The 23,940-nt window shown below is 38.1% G+C and overlaps 1 protein-coding gene across 9 annotated transcripts in view; it reads right to left on the reverse strand.

The window, feature by feature from the left end:
• Nucleotides 1-23,940, reverse strand: part of MCF2 (MCF.2 cell line derived transforming sequence) — a 106,054-nt gene that overhangs the window by 11,424 nt on the left and 70,690 nt on the right. For all 9 annotated transcript variants that reach the window (XR_012493309.1, XR_012493308.1, XM_074323604.1 and 6 more), the window contains 12 exons: nt 21,089-21,177; nt 19,537-19,603; nt 18,715-18,830; nt 18,532-18,601; nt 16,656-16,748; nt 12,979-13,071; nt 12,044-12,169; nt 10,769-10,990; nt 4,033-4,125; nt 2,546-2,624; nt 1,913-1,979; nt 23-132 (listed from right to left, as the gene is read on the reverse strand). Coding sequence is in view for 7 of the 9 variants with exons in the window: in XM_074323604.1 (XP_074179705.1) it covers nt 23-132; nt 1,913-1,979; nt 2,546-2,624; nt 4,033-4,125; nt 10,769-10,990; nt 12,044-12,169; nt 12,979-13,071; nt 16,656-16,748; nt 18,532-18,601; nt 18,715-18,830; nt 19,537-19,603; nt 21,089-21,177 (1,225 nt within the window). In the remaining 2 variants the exon portion in view is untranslated. The remainder of the gene's footprint in view (nt 1-22; nt 133-1,912; nt 1,980-2,545; nt 2,625-4,032; nt 4,126-10,768; nt 10,991-12,043; nt 12,170-12,978; nt 13,072-16,655; nt 16,749-18,531; nt 18,602-18,714; nt 18,831-19,536; nt 19,604-21,088; nt 21,178-23,940) is intronic.

The raw sequence follows: 23,940 nt of genomic DNA on the forward strand, positions 1-23,940 counted from the left end.
TTCAGATGACCTTGACACATACCTGTATTTGCTTCTGCCTGAACTGATGCGATTGCCTCATGGACCTGTACCACAGCACTGGCGTGCTCTGATCCAGTTTCCTCAGCGCCTATAAAAGCTCCCTTTTGCCTCCTGAAATAATATATATGTAAAAATAAGTAAGCTTTTGTACAGTCCAAGAGGAACAAGAAATTAAAAATGGCATTTCTTCCACTGATACCATGTGTTAAGAACACACTGAGAATCCATTCAAGCAGAGCTGAATTCCCCCTTATTTAAGTCTGTGTGATAATAGTTCTTAATATACAGAAGCTTAAATACTAGGATCCAAGTCAGCAGGGTCTCTCTTTAATGTGCAGGGAAGAAAATGACTCCCTCTTGACCCAAGGCAGGTGTATTCTTTAAAATCACTAAAGCATTGCAGATTTGAAATTTGCTAAGAGGTAGATCTTAAGTGTTCTCACCATACACAAAAGGATAACTATGTTTGGCGATGGATATGTTAATTAGCCTGACTGTGGTGAATATTTCACAATGTGTGTGTGTATTAAATTACCAAGTTGGACTCTTCAAATGTATACAATTTTAATTGTCAACTATAACTTAATAATGTTGGAAAAATAGAAACAACAAAAAAATTCCTGCTGCTCTATGAACTTTAATGAATCAAATGAGGTGTATATAAATGATGATGAAACCTTAATCTGATTAATACTGTTGAGTTGTATCAGCTACTATGAAGTCCATTACAGCATGAAATCTAAAGACTTAATAAATGACAAAAGATTATGAGTATTGTGAACCTTGGAAAATAAAGACTTCTACTGTGACTTTTAAATGGTTCTCCTAAAGCCCCAGATGAACTAACATACTTTGCACCTGATTTTACCATGTTTCCCCGAAAATAAGACCTAGCTGGACAATCAGCTCTAATGCGTCTTTTGGAGCAAAAATTAATATAAGACCCGGTATTATATTATATTATATTGTACCCAGTCTTATGTTATATTATGTAAGACCGGGTCTTATATTATATTAGACCCGGTCTTACATTAATTTTTGCTTCAAAAGACGCATTAAAGCTGATTGTCCGATTAGGTCTTATTTTCAGAGAACCACGGTAGCTACTTCTGAAAGGTGATGGGCAGCAAAGAGAAAAAGAGTATTTTTAGTAAGTCATTCAATGATCCCTACATCATGTAGATGGGGCATGGTGAATTTGTGTGCCAAGGCTTTGGGATCAGTGTGGGCATTCTTTCTGCATATCTGCAAATGTTCTGTGGCAACTCCACCTTCTGATCCTAAAGGTAAAATACAAGGACCACATGTCTAAACCAGCACTATCGTCAGGGCTACCCTTTCGGATCGCTTCCTTCATCAAACACCTTGTGTTCGTTTCCAGGCACAGTTCCCTTCCCTGGATCCACACTTCCTATCTACGTAGAAAGAGAGACCAAGTCACCAGCAAGTGGTCTTCATCAAGGGACCACAGATCAGTGGGCCAGGAGAGGGTGCCAGTCCTTTATCATTCTTACAACTTTCTTTCTCCAATCAGACGAAGGTGACCAAAAATATGTTGAAGAGAAAGCCAGGAGTACAGCCACTTTTACGGTTAGCTTACAGGCCAACTCCCCCCAGGGTATACTGAGAACAAAGCATTTGTAATTGTGTGTAGCACAAACAAACTATCGTATTACTTTTAACACATGGGGAACAATGATATTAACCATTAAGTACTATCAGTTCAAGTACAAGGATGCAACAGAGAAAATGATGTGGTTATGGACTTTGATGAGTTATTGCTAACAGGGCAGGTAGTTTTTGTCTGAGATGCTTTAATTACACTGTTTCGCGTTTCACAGGGAAAACAGAAGATTGTAGGAGTGATAGCTCTTAAACAATAATTACTTACACATCATTCCGCTGAGAAGAAAGATGATCCTGTTCAGTTAACTGATTAAACTGCTCTTGCTGTTTAACTGTGGAGTAAAAGAAAGCTTAGATAAGCATCATTCAGAAGCCATACTTCTTCCTTCCTTGAAGACCAATGACGCGTACGCATGTGCGTACACACACACACACACACACACACACACACACACACACGCCCCATTCCCACTCGAGTTAACCTTCACAGACCGGAAATAACCAGAGGGAAAGCCAGTCTGAACTTGGAACATGGAAAAGGACTGAATAATGTACTATTTTATTCAAGAAAGTCAAGTTGATTACTAAAACCACCCCCATTGCAACATGACCAAGCACTGATGACTTGTCCTAAGCAGTTGACTCATTCAGTGTGCTATATTACTTCACAATGGCTTCTCAAACACTAGAGTTCATTTTCTAGTGTAAAGTTCATTTGCCAAAATTGTTTAAACAACTCCGTGAATCCTGATCTCCTACTAATTAGTTTAACAAACCCTTTCATTATAAATAGTATAAAGTAAATGTCAGCCCCATTCCCTGTTAAAGTTATCACAAAATCTGACTCAATGAGCTATTACTGGATTTCTTGTTCTGAAGAATGCATGCTTAAATTTACTTGTCATAAGTTCTTGTTGCTTCAACAAAATACTTCTTATTTCTTTTAACCATATCATCTTCACATCTACAGTCGGAGCCTAAAGATTTTAAAAGGGGGGAGAAGGAGACATGTTTCCTTTTAAAAAGGACGCTTTATAATAAAACCAATATAATTCAGTATATCAAACATGAACTTGAATATGAATCCTAAACCACCATATTCAAACTCTAACATTTTGATTTTTAAAATTTCTAAGAAGCAAATAAGTAGCCATCAAATTATATGAAATAATAGTAAAAACCATTTTTGAAATTGCCCTTAAATAATGGTCACAGAAAATGTGAAATATACTCACTTATCTTTTTCTTTGTAGGAGGGTTCTTTTAAAAATAGAGGGCGCCAAAAAAATTTATACACATTTTCAGAAAGGAAAAAACTATTAAAATTGTAATACTCAATATATACTGACAATAAAAGGCAAATACAAGTCATGTGTATATGCTTTTTTGGCACCTCAGGTATAAATATTTTATGTTTAATTCTGAAAACATAATCTATTGCAGAGCAATCTTTTATTTTTTATTCAGGAATATTGGGGAACAGTGTGTTTCTCCAGGGCCCATCAGATCCAAGTCATTGTCCTTCGATCTAGTTCTGGAGGGTACAGCTCAGCTCCAAGTCCAGTTGCCAGTTTCAATCTTTAGTTGCGGGGGGGGGGGGGCGCAGCCCAACACCCCATGGGGGAATTGAACCGGCAACCTTGTCGTTGAGAGCTCGTGCTCTAACCAACTGAGCCATCCGGCCGCCCTATTGCAGAGTAATCTTGATAACTGATGCTAGCATGCAACGTTCTTTAAATATCCTCCCATTATTTACCAAATAAGTTTGTTAAACAGATAGCAAGACATCTTATATCTCAATCAAAGAAAACATATTTTTGGGTACCCTCAACAGAAAAACTGCACATTTACCTGTCACAAGTCATGACACAAAGAATTATGGAAATGACAACATCCCCTTGCAATATTCTCATTTGCCTCCCCTACCCTTAACAGGTTAGACCTTACAGCACATCTGGCCAGGGCTTTAACCATGATCAAATCTGAATCATCACATCACCATGTCTCGTAATCTGGTAATCTCTGAATGCTGAGCCCAAGAGGAACTCAGAACTGTTATAAATCTGGAACTGCAGAAACTTCATGGGGAAAGAGAAGCACCTGCCAAGCTCTTGGCTATCAGTTATTGTTGATAAATCTCCTAGTGTAGTTACGAAAACTTAAAGCCCTACACAGCACCATAGGCATGTCTCAAGTTAAAGAAAACACATGCTTCTGAAAAAATGTTTAACTACATCACAAAAAATAAAAACAAAATATTTAAGTGACCTACATGAAAGGAATGAGAACTTTTGTAGTGTACCCAAAACCATTTTTGTTTGTGAATTCAAACTTTTGTATCTTAATGCAGGTTATGCTTTCTACAATAATTTTTATATGACCAACCTGGACAATATAAACTTCTTCCTTCCCAGCATAACAGATTTCAAACTTGCGGTTATCTCCTTTTACATATTCAGTGATTCCAACTTCATCCATCTACAAAATATAAGTCAAAATTTTCATGAGCATTTTATTTTGAACATGAAATTACATTAAATCTACCCCATCATACCTGAAATGAAATAGAATTTCTCACTTGGGCAAAATACACATATCATATTCAAAAAATATGAAGTGATATTTCTATCACAGAACTATTTACATATTATCATTGAACTATGCAATTATAGGAGAGATTACATGATCCATTCCAGTGATTGAAACAAAGGTTATAAATCTGAACATCTGGGCTCAGGTGGTTGGAGCGCCATGCTCCTAACGCCGCCAAGGTCACTGGTTCGATTCCCACATGAGCCAGTGAGCTGCGCCTTCTACAGCTAAGATTGTGAACAACAGCTCTCCCTGGAGCTGGGCTGCTGTGAGCAGCCGGAGGTTGGCGTGTGCTGCCGCTGGCTGCCGTGTGCCGCCATGAGTGGCCAGCAGCCAGAGTGAGCGGCCAGCAGCCGGCGAGAGCTGGGGTGAGCTGGCAACCGAGTGCCTCAGCCCGTGGGGGTGGGGGGGGAGCGCAAAGCTCACAATACCAGCATGGGCCAGGGAGCTGTGTCCTACAAAACTAGACTGAGAAACAACGGCTTGAACTGCAGTGGGGGACAGGAGGAGGCGGAAGAAAGGGGAAGAAAAAGAATCTGAACATCTAAGTGGTCCATCTAAGATTAAATTCTGTTTTAAATTAACTGTATACTCTTAAAACAAATTATTATGTCAAACAAAGAAGTAGAAGTAATCAGATCAAATAGATGGTGATGGAAAGAGAACTGACTCTGGGTGGTGAACACACAATGTGATATATAGGTGATGCATTACAGAGTTTTACACCTGCAATCTATGTAACTTTACTAACCATTGTCACCCCAATAAATTTAATTTTAAAAAAAGAAGTAAAAGTAATCAAACATCAGTGTAAAAGGTCACCCAAAACTAATTTAAGTATTTATTTTGAATAATTATTTCCCAAGTACGTTAATCTTACAAATTATTACTTATCTCTATAGAAGCCCTACAACTTATAAACAGCCAATTTATGGGGCAGGGGAAACCGGCCAGGCATGCAAGGACCCCCTCTATTTCCATTAATCTCTCGGCCTCTCAAGAAAACAAATAATCAGTCATGGGAGACCGCTGTCTTCTTGTAGCCAGTGAAACTTTTATACACAATGTCCCTTCCTTGTCACAATTTTTCTTCTCCTCCCTATGATTATACAAAGCACAACCTCTTCTTCCGTTTTCTTTCATCTTGTGCTGCTAATAGTGGGGTTCATTCCATTTTGAGAAATTTCACTCCCTTGTACACGCATTTCTCTTTTAGTCCCCTTCTACCTTCTCTTTTCTTCCAATTCCTGCCTAGTTTATTATCTAAAGGAATAACTCACTCTGTGTTCCATTCACGAGCTCCCCAAAGTGACCCTAATTAGAGCTGAAGAGCTTAAAAGTAGTGGTAGTGAAGTCCCCCTATCAAGGAAAAGAAAAGGGATTATGCTTAGAAATGAAATGACATGTAAATGAAAGAGCCTGTGACATCTACCCTGAATGTGGTCATAAGTTACTTTCAGAACGTCCAAAAATATATTTTTTTAAAGAATTGTTATTTATTGTGTTTTATTTTATTTTATTTTATTTTAAGGAAGGCGCAGCTCACAGTGACCCATGCAGGGATTGAACCGGCAACCTTGATGCTACCAGCACTGTGCTCTAACCAACTGAGCTAACCAGCCAACCCCCAAAATATCTTTATATTCCTACTCAACCACTCTAACTAACCTACTTTTGCTCAAACATCAGGATTTAAGATAAATAACCTCATACTCAATCTTTAAACTGATTTTGTTTCAGTGCATGATAAGATGGAAAACACAAGGTCTGTGGAGTCCAAGAGGCTGGGGTTGGAATTCCATCTCTACCACTTACTAGCTATGTCTCTTAATGCAAGTTGCTTAATCTTTCTGAACTTCAGTTTCCTCAACTATAAAATGGGAAGAATACCTACTTTATAAAGTTGATATAGGATTAAACAATAGGCATTAAGTGCTTGTGAGCTTTTTAAAATACGCGTTTGCGGGCTGGCCCGGTGTCTCAGGCGGTTAGAGCTCCATGCTCCTAACTCCGAAGGCTGCCGGTTCGATTCCCACATGGGTCAGTGGGCTCTCAACCACAAGGTTGCCAGTTCAATTCCTCGAGTCCCGCAAGGGATGGTGGGCTGTGCCCCCTGCAACTAGCAACGGCAACTGGACCTGGAGCTGAGCTGCACCCACCACAACTAAGACTGAAAGGACAACAACTTGAACCTGAACGGCACCCTCCACAACTAAGATTGAAAGGACAACAACTTGACTTGGAAGAAAGTCCTGGAAGTAGACACTGTTCCCCAATAAAGTCCTGTTCCCCTCCCCCAATAAAATCTTTAAAAAAAAAAGACAGACAAACCAAATGAAATGGTAAATCTTATTAAAAAAATAAATTTGTACATTCTCCCTTTAAAAAAAAATACAAGTTTGCTTTCTAAACTTTCCCTCATTTGAGTTGCAACAGTTTTCGTTATTTTTCATTGCACACATTTAGCATATCATTATAGATTAAATGAGCTTTTTCAAGTTACTCTGGAAATCTAACCATTATATCTATCAGAGAATATTGTTCTCAGTTCCAAACAATTCATTACAAGTGATCCACTGGTATATAACCATTTATAATTTGTGGATTATATATATATTTTCTCAAACAACAAAATATGAAGGTTTTATTGAAAGGTTTCTACTTTACTTATTAAATGTTCACAGTATCATGAACTTTACTCAGTTTTAGAACCTAGAGGCAGAGTAAAAGGTACAACTATATGAGTAGTTATATAATATACTACACAATAAATAATATATAGAGTAAAATGAGGCTGATTCTACAGTTACACCCTAGCTGTGGTCTCTGCCTTACCCTTCATATTTTCATTGATGATTCCTGGTAGCTATGAATACATCTTCTTTATTATAAAACATTTTATCTCACTGTGTCAAGTGCTCAGGGCCCCAACTTCTAACCTAATTTTCTGTCATGAGGGAAGTGTGAAGATATTAACTATCTTGATAAATGTTACCCAGTAGGTCCAGAACTCTGGGGTTATAACCAATAACTACCAATCTTAAGACTTTTATGTTTCTGGGACAGTTTAGTTATTTCTTGGGTTAGTATTATTACGAAATTGATGATGAATCACATTACAAAAATATGTAGCTAGGCTTAAGTGCTGAAGCATTAGAAGCAAGATACTGGGTATAAATCAGTAACATGGCTGTACCTTGAGAACAGTTTCTGAGATTAAAAAAATAAAGAAAATGAGAATTGTAACAGAATACAATTTATATAAATTAAAACTACATGTGCACAGAACATCAGTATACATTTAACAAGAACACACAAACTAAACAATATACATCAAATGAATTAGAATGGTTGCTACAGAGGCAGAGAGGAGGTAAGTGCAGAGAATAGGAATAGAAAGGAATGAATGAAAGAATGAAGAACAAGGCCTCCCAGCGTGGGGCAGTGATTGACAGCATGGATTCTGGAGCCATTTGCCTGGGTCTGAAGCTGGGCTACACCACTTACTAGCTATGTGCTCTTGGGCAAATTAGTCAGGGTCTGGAACGTATGATTTCCCATCCTCAAAATGGGAAGCTCAGTTGGTTAGATCGTGGTGCTAATAACACCAAGGTTGCTGATTCCCGCATGGGCCACTGTGAGCTGCTCCCTCCTTTAAAAAAAAAAAAAGTTCCTAGCCCATAGTAAGCACTATGTGTATGCTTGTTACATTGAAAAAATAGATGGTGATAATAAATGCATGGGCTGAAGACTCTAAACAACTCAAATCTCTCCATCTGACTAACCTTAGGGACCACCCTTTGCAGCATAGAAGTGGCCGACTTAAAATACAGCACATGATCATTAGAAAATACAATGGCAGTTTGAAATGATGAAGTCAAGGCAACAGTCTATTGACAGTGACAGAGAAGCTGCTCAGCCATAGAAAGCATCTGCACTGATCCTCTCTACCGAGGGGAGGAATTTGAAACCAGTAACCCGAATTGTTACCTAACACACTGACTAGTAATGCTAGCAATTATGTAATTCTGGAATCTCGAATCTCATCATAGGTAAGGAAGAGAATGTAAGCATAGTGAGGCTTAAGAAATAGCCTATCTTGAATCTTTTTCTATCAGTGGCCTCATCAATTTCCTAGTAATCCTGGTCTAATTCCTTGCATGTATCGCTGACTAATCTTTTTTATAAAAATTACTAGGAATTACTGGGGAAGAAAAGAAAAATAAGACTGATATTTTCCCCTCCAGATACCAGATATTATTTATTTCCTGTATCTAGTAAACCAACAAGCCTGTCTGTCTACCTTCCATCAAAATGTTTCTTGCAGCTATCCCATCTTGTTTCCATGGTGACCATTGTAGTTTGAATTCTCATGACTTTATTACCTCATTCCAGTCCCTCTTTACTCTAATGTACCCTAGAAATATTGTGTTGGTGTGTCCATCACTGTGACAAATTAAACGTAAAATGCAAAATCAATACAAACCAGAAACACTACATTAAGTATTAACTAGGTCACCCCACAAATAAAAAGTGAACCAAATGGATTTGGGTCAAACACGCCTATGAAGGTAAAGTACCTTCCCAAGGAAAGCAGTATACAGACAGCAGGAGATCTGAATGCTGTCTGAGACCAGTTACAAATTCTTGATTGTCAACCAATGTTTATTAGAGACATAAAAGACCCTTGGAGATTTGGGAGCCTTGGAGGTGGGTTGCTAACATCAAAGGAGCAACTGGGCATTTGTTATGAAAACAGTGAGGGTTATAAAGAAGTGGTGACACTTCTGTGGGTTCAGAAGGGAAGCAGGGGAAGTGGACAGTAGGAAGAAGTCCTAACCCTGGTGAGGAACCTCATCAGGAACAGCGCGGCCTGTTTATCGAGAAGCCTCCAGACACAAACACCTCAAGCCTATCTCAGGACACCACCTGTCCTTGATGACTGCTGCTGAAAATTGCATCAGTTCTCAAACACAGTAATAATGACAACGATAAAAGAACAGGCCCGTGAAAAATGACTAAAATGCTCGAGGTTGGGGAATCGAGGCTTCTCATTTTTTCTATTTCCCAAATTTTTCTCTAACAAATGCTATCTTGCTTTCACAATTTAAAACTTGAAAGATAAAATGAATTAGCTGTAAAAAAAAAAAAAGATCAAATTCACCATTTAGACTTGTGTGAACTGGAAGATCCTCTTGTCAAATGTAAAAACCAGCTGGGAGTTTCACTGGACTTCCTCAAACAATACTGGTCTCATTTTAATACCAAAATAATACTAGAACAGAATGGTAGTTTAGGTTATAGGAGGAAATAAAGAAATTTCAAAGGATAGGGCAGGACGAGTATGGACAGGATTCACATGTAGATGGCTTTGAACACCCAGGAAGGGAGATACTGGGGAATGGAGGAGAGATAGAAAAACGGAAGGTGGGGATGTGCTGAGCACGTATCCATTTTTAAACTGTACCTAGGAAAAGGAAGAAACTCTTTCCATCTTGTGTCTCCTGTACGATAAAGGCTCCTTGCTACCCAGACCAAGACCTCCTCCCAGGACCACTGGTAGAGTGCTCGGGGGAGCCTGGGCCACTTATTATTTCTTTGTCCTTATTTATTTATTTATTCATTCATTCATTCATTCATTCATTCATTCATTCATTCTTCCCCACCCTCCTCCCCAACTCCGAGTCAAGCCTTTGTTCTCAGTCTAGTTGTGGAGGACGCAGCTCACTGGCCCATGTGGGAATCGAACAGGGACCTTGGTGTTATGAGCACTGTGCTCTAACCAGCTGAGCCAGTAGGCTGCCCACAAGCCACTCTCGGCAACTCGTGCTGGTTGCTGGCCACACACGGCAGCTCACAGCAGCTCAGCTCCAGGTCAAGCTGTTGTTCACAATCTTAGCTGTAGAGGGCGCAGCTCACTGGCCCATGTGAAATCGAACCGGGACCTTGCTCTTATGAGCACAGCGCTCCAACCACTTAGTATCTGGCTGCCCTTTAGTATTTCAAACTTTGCTCTGCAGGACACTAGGGAGCCCCACTGGGGACTGCCTAAGAATGGAGTGAGAGAGGAAAGGATGGAAACAAAGCTCTGCCCTCACTCACTCATTTCTGGCAGAGAAATTCTGCTTTAACTGACTTCTACATAAGACTTCTACTCAACATTTCGTAGGGGGAATGGGCAAAACAGGTGAAGGGGGTCAAAGGGTACAACCTTCCAGCTGTAAAACAAATAAGTGCCGGGGAGGTAGCATACAGCACGGTGACTGTAATTAGTAACACTGTACTGTATATTTGAAAGTTGCTAAGAGAGTAGATCTTAAAAGTTCTCATCACATGAAAAATATGTTTAACTATGTGTGGTAATGGATGTTAACTAGACTTAGTTGAGTGTAATCACTGTACAATACATACAAACATCAAATCATTATGTTGTACACCTGAAACTAATATAAAGTTATACGTAAATTATACCTCAGTTAAAACAAGATTTCATTTAAACAAAGTGATGTGCCAATTCAAATAGTCTTACTTTTAAACAGTGCTTAAAACTGTAGGACGGGTATCTATCACAGCCTTCTCCATTTTCAACACGCCTTTTACAAAAAACAATCGCTTTTTCATACAAGAAAAGATGCCGCTGCATTGGTTTGAATCTTGCAAAATCCTTCATTTTTGTAGCACCTTTTTTGTGTCCAATCCAAACACTGAATGCACCCTGCGTTACCATCTTGCCCAGCTCATTTAAGTTTCCCTATGATGGAAAATTGAAACTCATTAGCACAAGGCAGAGCTACATTCGGATTCCCGACGTCAACATTATAGTGTTTCGTTGTCATGCAAGGTCTCTGCTCCTGCTCCCCACATAACAACGCAGGACATGGTGAGGCCAAAAAGGAACACCCACGGAGCCATAGGTAGGGGAGTCATACCACTATATTCTCGTTGGCGGCTGGGTTGGAGACACAGGAAGGAGGAGCCACACGATCCGCAACCTGCCATCGGATTCTCTGTCTGCCAGCCAACCAGCCAGCTAACCAACCAACCTCCTAGCATACCACGGCAGTTATATTAGTGGCTAATAGCTAACTGGTTACAGCTGACGGCCACCCAGCCACAGAGGATGGCCATCTGATTACAGCTGATGGACATCTAATAACTGAGCCAGCACCTTTCCACATGAGGCTGAGAACCCGGAAACTGCTCTCTGGGACTCTGTCCCCACATTCGCTTTAACTACTAAAACCCTGAAGCATAATTTATACAGTTTTTAAAATTTCATTCTAACTTTTTACATTAAAACATGCCATATGTCACATAGTTAAAAACTTCCTTTGCCCTGGCTTTCTGTGTCCGTGTGCAGGTAGTTTAGAGAGGATAACTCTGCCCATCTCTTCCTCAATCCTGATTGGTGAGTGACATCGATCAGTCCCAATTTCCCCACTGGGTGGAGCTAACTCTAAAGATTTGATCTTTTTCTTTCATATCTATCCTGGACTAGGGGCAAGGAGCATTTCTGGGATAAAGTGTCTCCTTAGAAGACCCAAACATTCCCTCAAGCAGGATGTCCCAAGGTCTGGACTTGGGGATAAGCTGTTGGGGACAAGGGGAATATCACAAATCCATTTGGCTAGTGATCGGAAGCCAAATCTCCACTTAGCAATTCTCCACTTATCAGTAAAAATGCAGACATTTGGGTCTCTGTTTGTCTACCTCTTCTTATTTCTCAATTGGTTCCAGGAGAGGAAGAAAGGGACGTGAACATGCTTACCCCCTAAAACTGCAACAATCATTAAAATCTACTTACAATATACCCATTTATTGCAATCTGATGCATAGAGTCATTAACGGACTTCAGTAAATCCAGCACTGTGTCAAGTGCCTCCTTTAATTGTTCAGATCCTTCACAGCCTTTGCTACATTTTAATAGCTCCTATAATTAGAAGTTGAGAATTAATATTAGGCAGATATTAATAGCTTGAGAAAATGAATAAGATTTTGGTCAACATGCTTTCAAGGAGGACTCCAAAGATAACGTCACTTTTTTGAGTGGTTTCTTTCATATGCTATCTGTCACATTAATACTATATTTAATAACAATGTCAAAATTGGAGAAGAAATGGCATGTTGACTAAATTGTATAAAGCAAATGGCATTCAATGCTTTTGGAGCTGAAGAACAACAGCTATTAGGACACACTAGAGATTAGTTTTTAAAGCAATGACACACCTTTTGGTCCTCTACATACAACAATTTGTTTTATTCATTATGCATATGCCATAGAACACTGTGAAAATACATTTTAAAACAAGCTATGTTGTACTTACACTTAACACAGCATTTTCACATTACATGAGGGATGTGTCATCTTCACTTTCCATTGAGAAGGACGTATGAAATAACAGTCGCAAAACCGTATGAAATATTTGTTTACCTCTTTTTAACAACAGTAAAAGTTCTGCAGTAAACGCTATACATATGTCAACATAACTTGCACGGGTAATTAAATAGCTAACAACATGCCAGATAATCGCAGCTTTACATTTATGCCTCCAGCCCTCGCATAGCTGCAGTGAACCGAAGGAGCATACTGCATTGATTCTACTGCCAACTTCAGCCTTTCCAGTCACGGAGTCCACCTATTTCTAGTGCTTTCTATTCAGCTACTTCCTTTTCAATGGTTTTGGCACATCTGACCCCGAGAAATAAGTAAAGAAAGAAACAAATGCTCAATATACTTACCTTCAACAGTAACTGATATTTGGTAATTCGTTGCACTGGTTTGAGTAAATAGGAATCCAGACCAAGTCTGTGTTTTAATTTTCTTTGACATTCCTGTCATTCAAATATAATTACCAATAAATTTAAATTAAGACATATACCTGTAAAAATGGCAAGTGTTCATTGATTTCAACCCAATGCATGCAGGTTTCTTAACATTTCAAGGAAAATCTACCAGAAAAATCGCTGTTACATATGGTATGGCCATTAGAGGTAGTATATCTGAAAAACTACAGTAAACATTTCAAGGATTTGAAAGGTAGAAAATTCCAAAATTTCAAAGACTGAAAGTTTTAACATATAAATTTGTGTTGTTCTGGAATGCTTACAAGGTGAGAAAGCAATGAATGACTAGAAAGCAATGAAAGAATGAATGAAGCAATAGATGAACATAACTAAAAAGTTCTTCAATATATCCAAGAAAATTAACAAAAGACTCAGCTCCACAGGCCAAGGACCAGAAAAGAAATAGGTTATACTGAATATAAATCAGACTGGGCATGAGAAGAGGTTTTTTTGTTGTTTTGTTTTGTTTGTAATATCACTAGAAAAATACAACCATCATCACCTGGTGCTATATTTCATTTGATTATTGGTTCAGTGCCACTATAAATATAAGGGTTATGACTTTGGGTCCTGGGAACATTGTAGGGCAAGACGGGGGCTGGATAGGATGAAATGTGCGTATAGGAAGTGCAGAACACAAAGGGAGTGGGAGGAGATATACCTATGTAAGATCCAGGACCCCCTTCTGAATACGGATAAAATCCAATATACAATCTAATTCAAACAATTTTCAACTTATAGTTAAAGATAGTGGACCAATACATGCATTTAGCTCTCCTCACTCATGAAACCCAACTAAACTGATGGAAAAGTTATTTTTACAAGGCAAAACCCAACGTTACAAAGATGGGAGAGGAAAAATCGTTGACAAAATTTGGAAACTGGAAACCAAACCGAGCGCACTCCAGAAAAGTAAATTTCAAGTTGGCAGAGGGAAAAGCCAGGGAACACCTCAATTTATGTTATAGAACACCTTTTCCCCTCTAAAATGAATTATAGACATCAAGGACCTCTGAAAGTGAGAGATGAAGGCGGGGTTTGAAAAAAGATGGTTGTTGAAAGACTGTTAAGAAGTAATTAGATACTAACAAGTGTTGCTGAGGTTGTAGAGAAATCAGTACCCTCATATGGTGCTGGGAGGAACGTAAAATGGTGCAGCAACTTTGGCAAACAATAGTTCTTTAAAAAGTTAGAGTTAGCGTACGACCCAGCAATTTCACACCCGGGTATATAGCCAAGAGAGATGAAAATACATGTCCACACAAAAACTTGTACACAACTGGTGGAAACAACCCAAATATCCATCAAATGATTGAGTGAGTAAATAAAAAGGGGAACATTCATACAATGGAATGTTATTTGGCCATAAAATGGAATGAAATATTGACACATGCTACAATGTGGGTGAACCTCAAAAACATTATGCTGAGTGAATAAAGCCAAACACAAAAGGCCACATGTTTCTTGATTTCATTTATATTAAATGTTCAGAATAGGCAAATCTATAGAAAGCAGATTAGTCAGTGCAGAGGGTTGGGGGGTAGGGGAGGGAGGAAATGGGAGGCAACTACTAAAAGGCATGGTGTTTTTTTTTTTTGACTGATGAAAATATTCTTAAAATGATTGTGGTGATGGTTGCACAACATTGTGAATACAGTAAAACTATTGAACTGTACATTTTAAATGGATCAGTTTTATGGTATTTTAACTACATGTCAGAAAAGCTATTAGCCTCCCCCAAATTAAGTGAGCATAAAAACCTAAAAGCAGCAGCAGCAGCAGCAGCAGCAGCAGCAGCAGCAGCAGCAGCAGCAAGCCATGCCACTGGGCACAAGTGGGAGGCTGCCTCTCCCTCCGCATAGCAGAACGGATGTTTACCTGAAAAGACTAAAACGGAAGGCCTTTGGACTAGGGAATACTAGGTCCAGATGAGGGCAGAGTACCATATTAAAAGCAGAGATTACTTGAATATGTATGTACCAAATGAGAGACTCTCAGCCTTTTCTCCTCACCTGGCTACAAGAACACTGGCAGCCAGTTCCTTATTCACCAGGTAGCAGACTGAGCAGTCTGAAAGAAAGGATCTAAAGATACAGGTATTGGGGATCCCCCCAAGGAAACAGATTGAGACAAATCACCCAATAATAAGGAACATGGTCAATAAACCCACATATGCCCAGGCAACTTCCAATGAGCTTTTTAGTGCTTATTCCTAATGTAAGTAGACAAATATGTATCATTAGACTTTGAAGAAAATATCTAATATGAGTAACAGGAACAAAATGAAGAAAAGGAAAAGCAATCTGAAAGATAATAGAAACTATGGAGGGAGGATAAAACTATTTTAAAAAGGAAAACTTATAATTATTATCCTCATATGGATAAGTAAAACAAACACATGAAACAAAAACCGGGTTCTATTGAAAAGAATACTGAGAGAACAACAAAGGGTAGAGGCTCTTCAAAATTAAAAACATAACGGCAGGAACTCAATAGAAGGACTGGAAGATAAATTCCAGAAAATAGAGCAAGAAGACAGTCAGAAAATAGAAAGGAAAGATAAGATAATTAGAGGACTGGTCCAGGATATCCAACAACAGATGTAAAATAGGAATTCCAGAAAGAGAGAACCGAGAAAGTCGTGTGGAGCGAATCAAAGAAAAAAAATCCAAGTGAATTTGGACATGAGGTTCCAAATTCAAAGGATCACCACAAGACTAGCATAATGGATGAAAATAGTGCCAAAATCACGGCACAGCATTGTGAAATTTCAGACCCCTGAGAATAAAAGAAGTTCCTGTAAGCTTTTAGAGAGAGGACAAATTAGGTCACATGCAAAGGAACAAAAACCAAATTAACATCAACTTTTGCAACAGCTACACTGGAAGATAGAAGACAATGGGGCAGGGAGCATTTGAGATCTTGCTCCCTGGCATATGTTGTCAGTTTGGCTCAAATAAACTCTTATAAAAATTCACACACAAAAAAAAAAAAAAAAAAAAAGAAGAAGAAGACAATGGGGCAAATGCCTTCAAAATGCTGAGGGAAATTATTTCTACATAGAATTCTATACCCAGCCAAGCTAGCAATCAAGTGTTATGGTAGAATAAAGACATTAGCAGATATGCAAGCTCTCAAAAACTTTTACCTACCATGCACTTTCTCAGTAAAATTACTGGAGGATGTGTTCCACCAATCAAGTGAGTAAAACAAGAAAGAGAAATATATGACACCTAGGAAACCAGAGAGCCTATGCAAGAGACAGGTGAACAGAATCTCCAAAATGATATTCACCAACATTAAAAGAGCTGAATGTGGTTGTCTCTCCAAGCAGCGTGTGTGCATGTGTGTGCATGTGTTCTGGGGAGAGTTGAATTGCTCATATATATATATTTGCTCTCTCTCTATATATAATTGCTCTTTAATATATATACATATACATATATATATATATATATATATATATATATATATATATATACTTTACTTAAAGTAGAAAATGAATTTATAAATAAAAAGTATCCCAGTATCTTCCAGAAAGAGTAGATCCAAAACCTGAATAATTACTATACCTGGAAAAAGGCGCACTCTGAATACTTCCTCCAAATTGCCTCTGATCTGGGCTTATTCAGACAATATTTTGCGTATATCTGAAAATCATCTTTCTGTGATAAAAAGCAAATTCAAATGTATTACCAATTTGTGAACATGTGCTTTTCTGATCAAGAAAGGCTAAGCATTACAGGGAATGGGGCCTAAACGGGCTGCCACACTGACAGCTGGTCAGGAGCCCTCTCTGTAGTCCAAGTACAGCATGCTCATTAGTCCCGGTAGAGGAACACATAATTACCCAAGTAACTGCATAACTTCCACTTACCAAGTTCAAGAGTTGAGGGAGAAAAAAGCCTTTTCTGAATGTACTATCAAAGCAGACTCATTTTTTTCATAACTATGAGTTAACAGGGTACCAAGAATTCTGCTGTTTCTATGCTGTTAGTCACTTGGTTTCCTGGTGAGTGACCTCGTAGCTAACTTCCAACCAAGGTCCTTGGTTGATCACTGGGACATCACCATCGTACCATACCCCACTAGACATCTGCTCATGCTCTTCTCTCCCCGGGGGAATATTTATTTGATGCTTAGCGAATGGACTGCCTCGTGTTCACTCTTTTACATTCATCTCATTAGTCATGTCTTCTAGAAAGCCATCATTTATACCTCTAGTCTATGTAAGATGCACCTCTTGGATCCTACAGGACCCTTTGTATATCTCTAACATAGCACAACTCACACTGTACACATAGGATTCCCTGTTTTTCTCCATGAATAGTCTTGGGCTTAGTATTCACATTGCCTAGCACAGTGCTTGGTACATAGTAGGTTCTCAGTAGATGGCGTCGAATGAATGAGCATATCAAAAGGCATTTATTAAACCACTACTGGTTGCCAGGAACTGGTTGCTAATCTTATGAGAGGTACAAAGATATATAGGATATGGACCCTGCCTCACAGTTTTCCATTGAGTTGGAGAAAGAATTTATGAATATATGTAAAGATGCATAGAAAATGTAAAATCCCCAATGAGTATCAGTCATTAAGTCCTACGAGAGTCCAAAGGAAAGAGAGATTGCTATTGGTTAGGGAAGAATTTGGTCATAGTTTAAATGTGTTTCAAGTTAGGGTATGTTGAGAAAGGTAATAACACACAATTCTTTCTTAACCTTAGTTTCTCCCTCCATGAATACTTGCTGAGATAAGGTATCTATTAGGAAGCTTTCAATAAACACCTCTAGCAAACTGACTCTCAAATCAAGGCAGAACTGATATTTCAGGAACAGGAGGAACTAGATAAGCAGAGAATGTTCTGAAAGGAAACTGTAATGGAGGAGAGTATGATTACAAAGCCTGGAAAATCAACTGTACTAAGTACACTCTTGGGACATGGAGAAACAAGCCTCCCAGAATGATCTCGGAGAATAAGAAAAACCGACAGCTCTCCGTTTTGCAGCATTCTTGTGATAGATGCCTTGGGTCTGAAAGCCAGACTACATTTGATTCTAAGATTTTACATGTATTAAAGGGGAATACCAGGAATCACCTAGGCTAACAATTAACCAAGCCAAGAATGGTTGTGCTAAGATGATCCCAACTCTCACAGCTTCATAGCAAGGATGGTCCTTGGACTCCTGGGATCACCCAGGGGTCAGTGGTTGCAAGCTGAGCCATTGATGCATTTGATAGCACAGAATACAATGGCCGTTTGCACGCTCACACCAGTTTCTGTAACAAAACCTGGTTTAGCATTAAATACTTGAAGTGATGTGTCTCCTCCAAGAACATAAAGACATAAAAAACAATACCTACCTTGTCTCTAAATCTGTCCTTATACAATGAGTGGCTATTTTGGTGGTCCATATTTACATATTTTAAAATAATAATTGAACTAACCCTTTCCAGGAAACAAGGTCCCACTCTTTCTGGAGAGTCAATGCAGTTTTCCAGACTGTTCATGAAAAGGCTATGAAAATTTCAGAGAAAAAAACATTACATATTTTTATGTGAAACATAATAAATTGGTCAATAACCCTTTACACAATATGATGAAAAAAATTCAATTTAACAATTACATACTTGTTATGGAATTCATATATTTCTGCCATATTTCCAAAGAGTACATCCTTTTTATTTCTCAGGAGAGGTGGCATAAGATCAAACATTTCTGGATTATCCATCTCCGCTCTATAGCCCTACCCAAAATAAATGCATTTATTCATTTAAAAAATATCCATATTAACATTTGATTGGGCTACCAAAGGTGTAGGTACAGCAAAATGTATAGGGGGTTAGTGGGTGAAGCTGTCTGTAATTTTAACATTCAAACCTAGTTCACCAAATTATCCATTATCATTATTATTTCTTTTCAGAAAGTAGGCCAAGGAAGTGAAAGCTTTCCACTCAATGGGTAGAACAAAGTGACAGCTCTTTGGCCTTCAGGTAACTTATAATGTAGGAAACAAAACAAACTAAGTACAAAAAATTGTATTACAAGTCATTAACTTCTACTTAAGCTAGCAATAAGTGTTTAGGTTTTTTCAGACCAAATTCATATTACAACATTTGTATGAAATGATCGTTTTTCTCCCCTTTTCAGTTCTGTACATCACAGCCTCTAAACAGTACCCTGGGAATAGTTAGAACAATCTGTTGTATCCCTAAGAAAACAGCTTATTTTCTGTAATAAATTATGAATCCATTAATTCTCATTCCGGAGGGAGAACCTGAACACACACATCTGACAGACATGCAACCTCTGACTATTGGAGAAATACCCACTGCTGCCATGTGACAATCCAGGAAGGAGAGAGAAAGAGCAGACTGCCCTAAACACTTCCTAACAAACATAGCAGAGGAGCATTCGGGAAAAGATGGCAAAATACAATTTGAGTCCCTTACCAACAAAACAGTGAACAGCTCACGAACATACACCTTCTCAGTCTGTATCAGCTCATTTAGGACATGGCTAAAATGAAAAGACCATATTTATCAGTATTTTATTGCTTTAGAATTGTATTGCAATGTTTCAATTATCACCAGTATAAACTCTCTAAAGTAAAAATTGTTAATGCACAGGAACTACCAATGGTTTTGGTTTTATCATCAAAATAGAAAAAAGTACCATCCATAAAACTCTAAAATACATTTAAAAGAAAGGGGAGCAGGGCTCAAGTGTCATTTTTAAATGAAAAAATTCTTTACCTCTAACTCACTAAGCTTAAGAATCAATTTACTAAAAACTCACAAACTCTATTCCTAAAAATATGGGAAATAATTTTGGGGGACAGCACGGTTTCTGAGCTATAATTCCCTCCTTCTACCTCTCTCTCAAAAAGAAATATCCGCATTTTAGGCACATTTTTTTCCCTTTTTCCAGTAATGTTCTGAAATTTTCCAAGACATGAAGCGGATTTATTAAGCTGGTGTTCCCAAGTACACATCATACTTAAGCTTCTGTAGTAATTTTGCTTACTGTCTCTTTAAAATAAAATACATTTTCCTTCTGATGTGATTTCCAACTGACATCAAATTTAAAATTCATTTCCTAACTCTCCAGTATAAGTAACCTTTTAATTAAACTTCTACCTTTGGCCCCACTTTTATTTTTAACCTTTAAAGCATTAACATTTAACAATCTTTGAATATATATATATATATATATATATATATATATATACACATATATACACATATATATACATATATACACATATATATATATATATATATATATATATATATATATATATATATATATATTACATACAGAAGGTGCCAAAAATGTATATACATTCTAAGAAGGGAAAACTGTATTACAAATGTAATACTCAATATATACTGGTAACAAAAAATGAATACAAGTCACGTTTGACTTCTGCAATGACAAGAGGTGCTCAAAGTGTTACCATCAGCGTCCAGACACTTCTGATTATGGTGAACTACTGCCTGAGCAACGCTGACCAAAGTGTCCACTTGTATACATTTTTTGGCACCCCCAGTATATATGTCTACATACACCTTGCTCTAAAATACTGGCTACTTACACCTCTGTGATATAAAATTTAAAAGGTGAGTATTCTTATGTTTGGAATATTAACATAATATTATAAAAGTGAAGAAAACAATGATTATTAATATCTAGAAATAATAATGTATGTCTACATAATCCTTTCTAGCTTCGGGAACCCTGTCCTATTCACTCTGCCGTCTTTTACGAAAGAGGAGACTAAGATTCTGCAGAGGTCTAGTTAACTTCACATCACATAAACAGAGCACAGGTTGGGCAGGCCTAAACCCCATTTCTGACACCTCTTCTAGTGCTGTTTTCATCACACTCAGTAGAACCCCATTGTGTGAACTCAAAATGCCAAACGTGTCGATCCTGAACACTGAATCAGTGACTCCTACTGGTAGATGTGTATATGAGTGTCTGTTAATAAATAAAAGATACTTCTTTAAAACATCCAAGCTATTGTCATTGTTCAAACTGGAGGATTGACCAGAGCTGTTCTTCTCCCGACAATCATGCACCACTTCAATCTGAAATGATGAAAATATAAGTTAAATGAGCATATGTGTAGGTACAGATCTTCTTCAAGGAAATTTCGCTCAAATTAAGTTTTCTCTAGGTCCTAACTGTTCAGATAAATTGAAAACTAACACTATGATGATTATTTTTTCAGAAATAACTGTGGTATGTACTAGTAAAAAATGATTTGAGTTGCCTAAGAGAACAGACTTAACATACAGTTAGAATTTATTTTACATAGTAATGTTTCATTTATTGGGCACTTGGGGGAAATGATGTTAATTCATAAAAAGTTGATCGTCCACATAACTAAAATTTATAAATGAAGGACCATAATGGCTTTTTAACCTTAATGAGTTTTGATAGAAACCTTTCTGGGAAATATTACATGAATCATTGAATTCTTTAACCAAGGATACAGAATATCACTGACCCTTTCCCTAATGACTCAGTGGCATCGAACGTGAACATGAATGATACGATAAAAACCTAAAGATAAACTCCAGGGCTAATAAAATGTGCAGAACTGTCTACTGTTTCTTGAAATGGCTGTAACCTGTTCATCTGTCTCTGCTCTCTGCCACCTGTCAGTCAGTTGTTGCTACGAGTGACGAGTGACCTCCTGATCCTAAACTGCTGACTTATTTTACAGACTCTATGGGACTTGGACTGCCTTACCGAGTCAACTGCATGAGATTTATCACACAATGAGGTTATTTGCGCTTTAGAAGCATCGGAAGTGCATTCCAGGGATCTGGCTGTACTGGACAGCTGAGCTGAGCAAAAAGCCTGAACTCCAAGGACATATAGCATTACTTTGTAACAAAATGAAGCACGGCACCCAAAATGAAATACGGAATCTATCAGCTAAAAAGCATTTCCACAGAATATGACCTAGTTATTACAAATACACTTGAAAAGGAACAAACATTTATTGACTATCTTCTATATATTGTGCAGGCACAGTCCTAGCTGCTTAACACACATTATATCAAATCTACACAGCAATTCTGCAAGCTATGGCATACTTATCCCCATTTTACAGATGGGAACACTGAGGGTCAGAGAGGTTTAGCAACAGGGCCCAAGTTGCATATCTAGTGATGAAACAGGGTCAAGCGTATGGTCCGCCACCATTATCATGCTCCCTCTTTGAGAGTGTTTGATTTATGTCTGCTCAATGTACCAACTGTTATCCTCATTTTAATACTGAAATTAAGACAGATAGGTATGCACCATTTACTCCTAAGGGATTTCTAAAATACAAATTTGGAAAGTTTTGAAACATAAATTTATGCTTTTAAATACCTAAGGACCAGGCAAATTAACTTCCATTGGAAGAATATGTGCATTTTGGAACTGGGTTCATTAGCTATAGATTTCACCAAGAAAATGTACAGTCACAACTGCCTATTGTTTTTTTCCTGGAGATACGCAAATGAATAAATATACACAGTGAAATGTTAAGGTAGTCACGAGTTGAAACTAGAACTGAAAGACATGTAAGACTATGAAATTCGGCATTCAGCCTGTTTCCTTCCAGAAACCAGTTGTGGCTGTACAACATGATAACCGGGCAAGCCATGTCAGTACAGGCCATTCAGTACTAGCCTGTTAACAACTGTATGAAACATTTAGAATACTACCATCTGCCACACATTATTCAAAGTTCTTCACAAATATTAGATTAATTTATCCTTACACTAACTTCATGATGAGGGTGTTCTATTATTATCCCCATTTTATAGATAAGGAAACTGAGTTCCAGAGAACTTACCCAAGATTATACAGCCACCAAATGATGGAACTGGGATTGAAAGCCAGGCAGTCTAGTCTAACTCTACAATCTGTATCATTATGACAAACTGCCTCTTGGAAGTATGTTCTTGTCCTTATTTACCATCAAGAACACACAGAGAGCATGTAGATGGATTAAATGCTCCAATCAAAAGACATAGGGTGGCTGAATGGATAAGAAAACAAGACCCTTATATGCTGCCTACAAGAGACTCACTCCAGATCAAAACACACACACACAGACTAAAAGTAAAGGAATGGGAAAAAGATATCTCATGAAAGTGGAAACAAACAAACAAACAAACAAAAAAGCTGGGGTAGCAATACTTATACCAGACAAAACAAACTTTAAAACAGTCTATAACAAGAGACAAAGAATGACCCAGAAATCCCACTTCTGGGTATTTATTCAAAGAAACTGAAAAAACTACTTTGGGGGACATGTGCATCCATATATCCATGTTCATTGCAGCATTGTTTACAATGGCCAAGATGTGGAGGCAGCCTGGGTGTCCCTGAATGGATGAATGGATAAAGAATAAGTGATACACACACACACACACACACACACACACTGGAATATTACTCAGTCATAAAAAGAATGAAATCTTGCCATCTGCAACAATATGGATGGACCTGGAAGGTACTGAGCTGAGTGCAGTAACGCAGAGAAAGACAAATGCCATATGATTCCACTCACATGTGGAATCTACAGAACAGAATAAAAGAAGAAACAAAACAGAAACAAGCTCATAGATAGAGAACATTTTGATGGTCGCCAGATTGGGGGGCCGGGGGAGGGGTTGGGAGGATGGGTAAAGAGGGGAAAGGATTAAGAAGTCCAAATTGGTAGTTACAAAAGAGTCACAGGGATGTAAAGCACAGCATAGGGAATATAGTCAATAATATTGTAATAACTATGTGTGGTGTTAGATGGGAACTAGACATGTTGGGGTGATCACTGATCACTTCGTAAG

This window comes from Rhinolophus sinicus, chromosome X, assembly GCF_036562045.2.
Source record: "Rhinolophus sinicus isolate RSC01 chromosome X, ASM3656204v1, whole genome shotgun sequence".
Taxonomy (NCBI): Eukaryota; Metazoa; Chordata; class Mammalia; order Chiroptera; family Rhinolophidae; genus Rhinolophus; species Rhinolophus sinicus.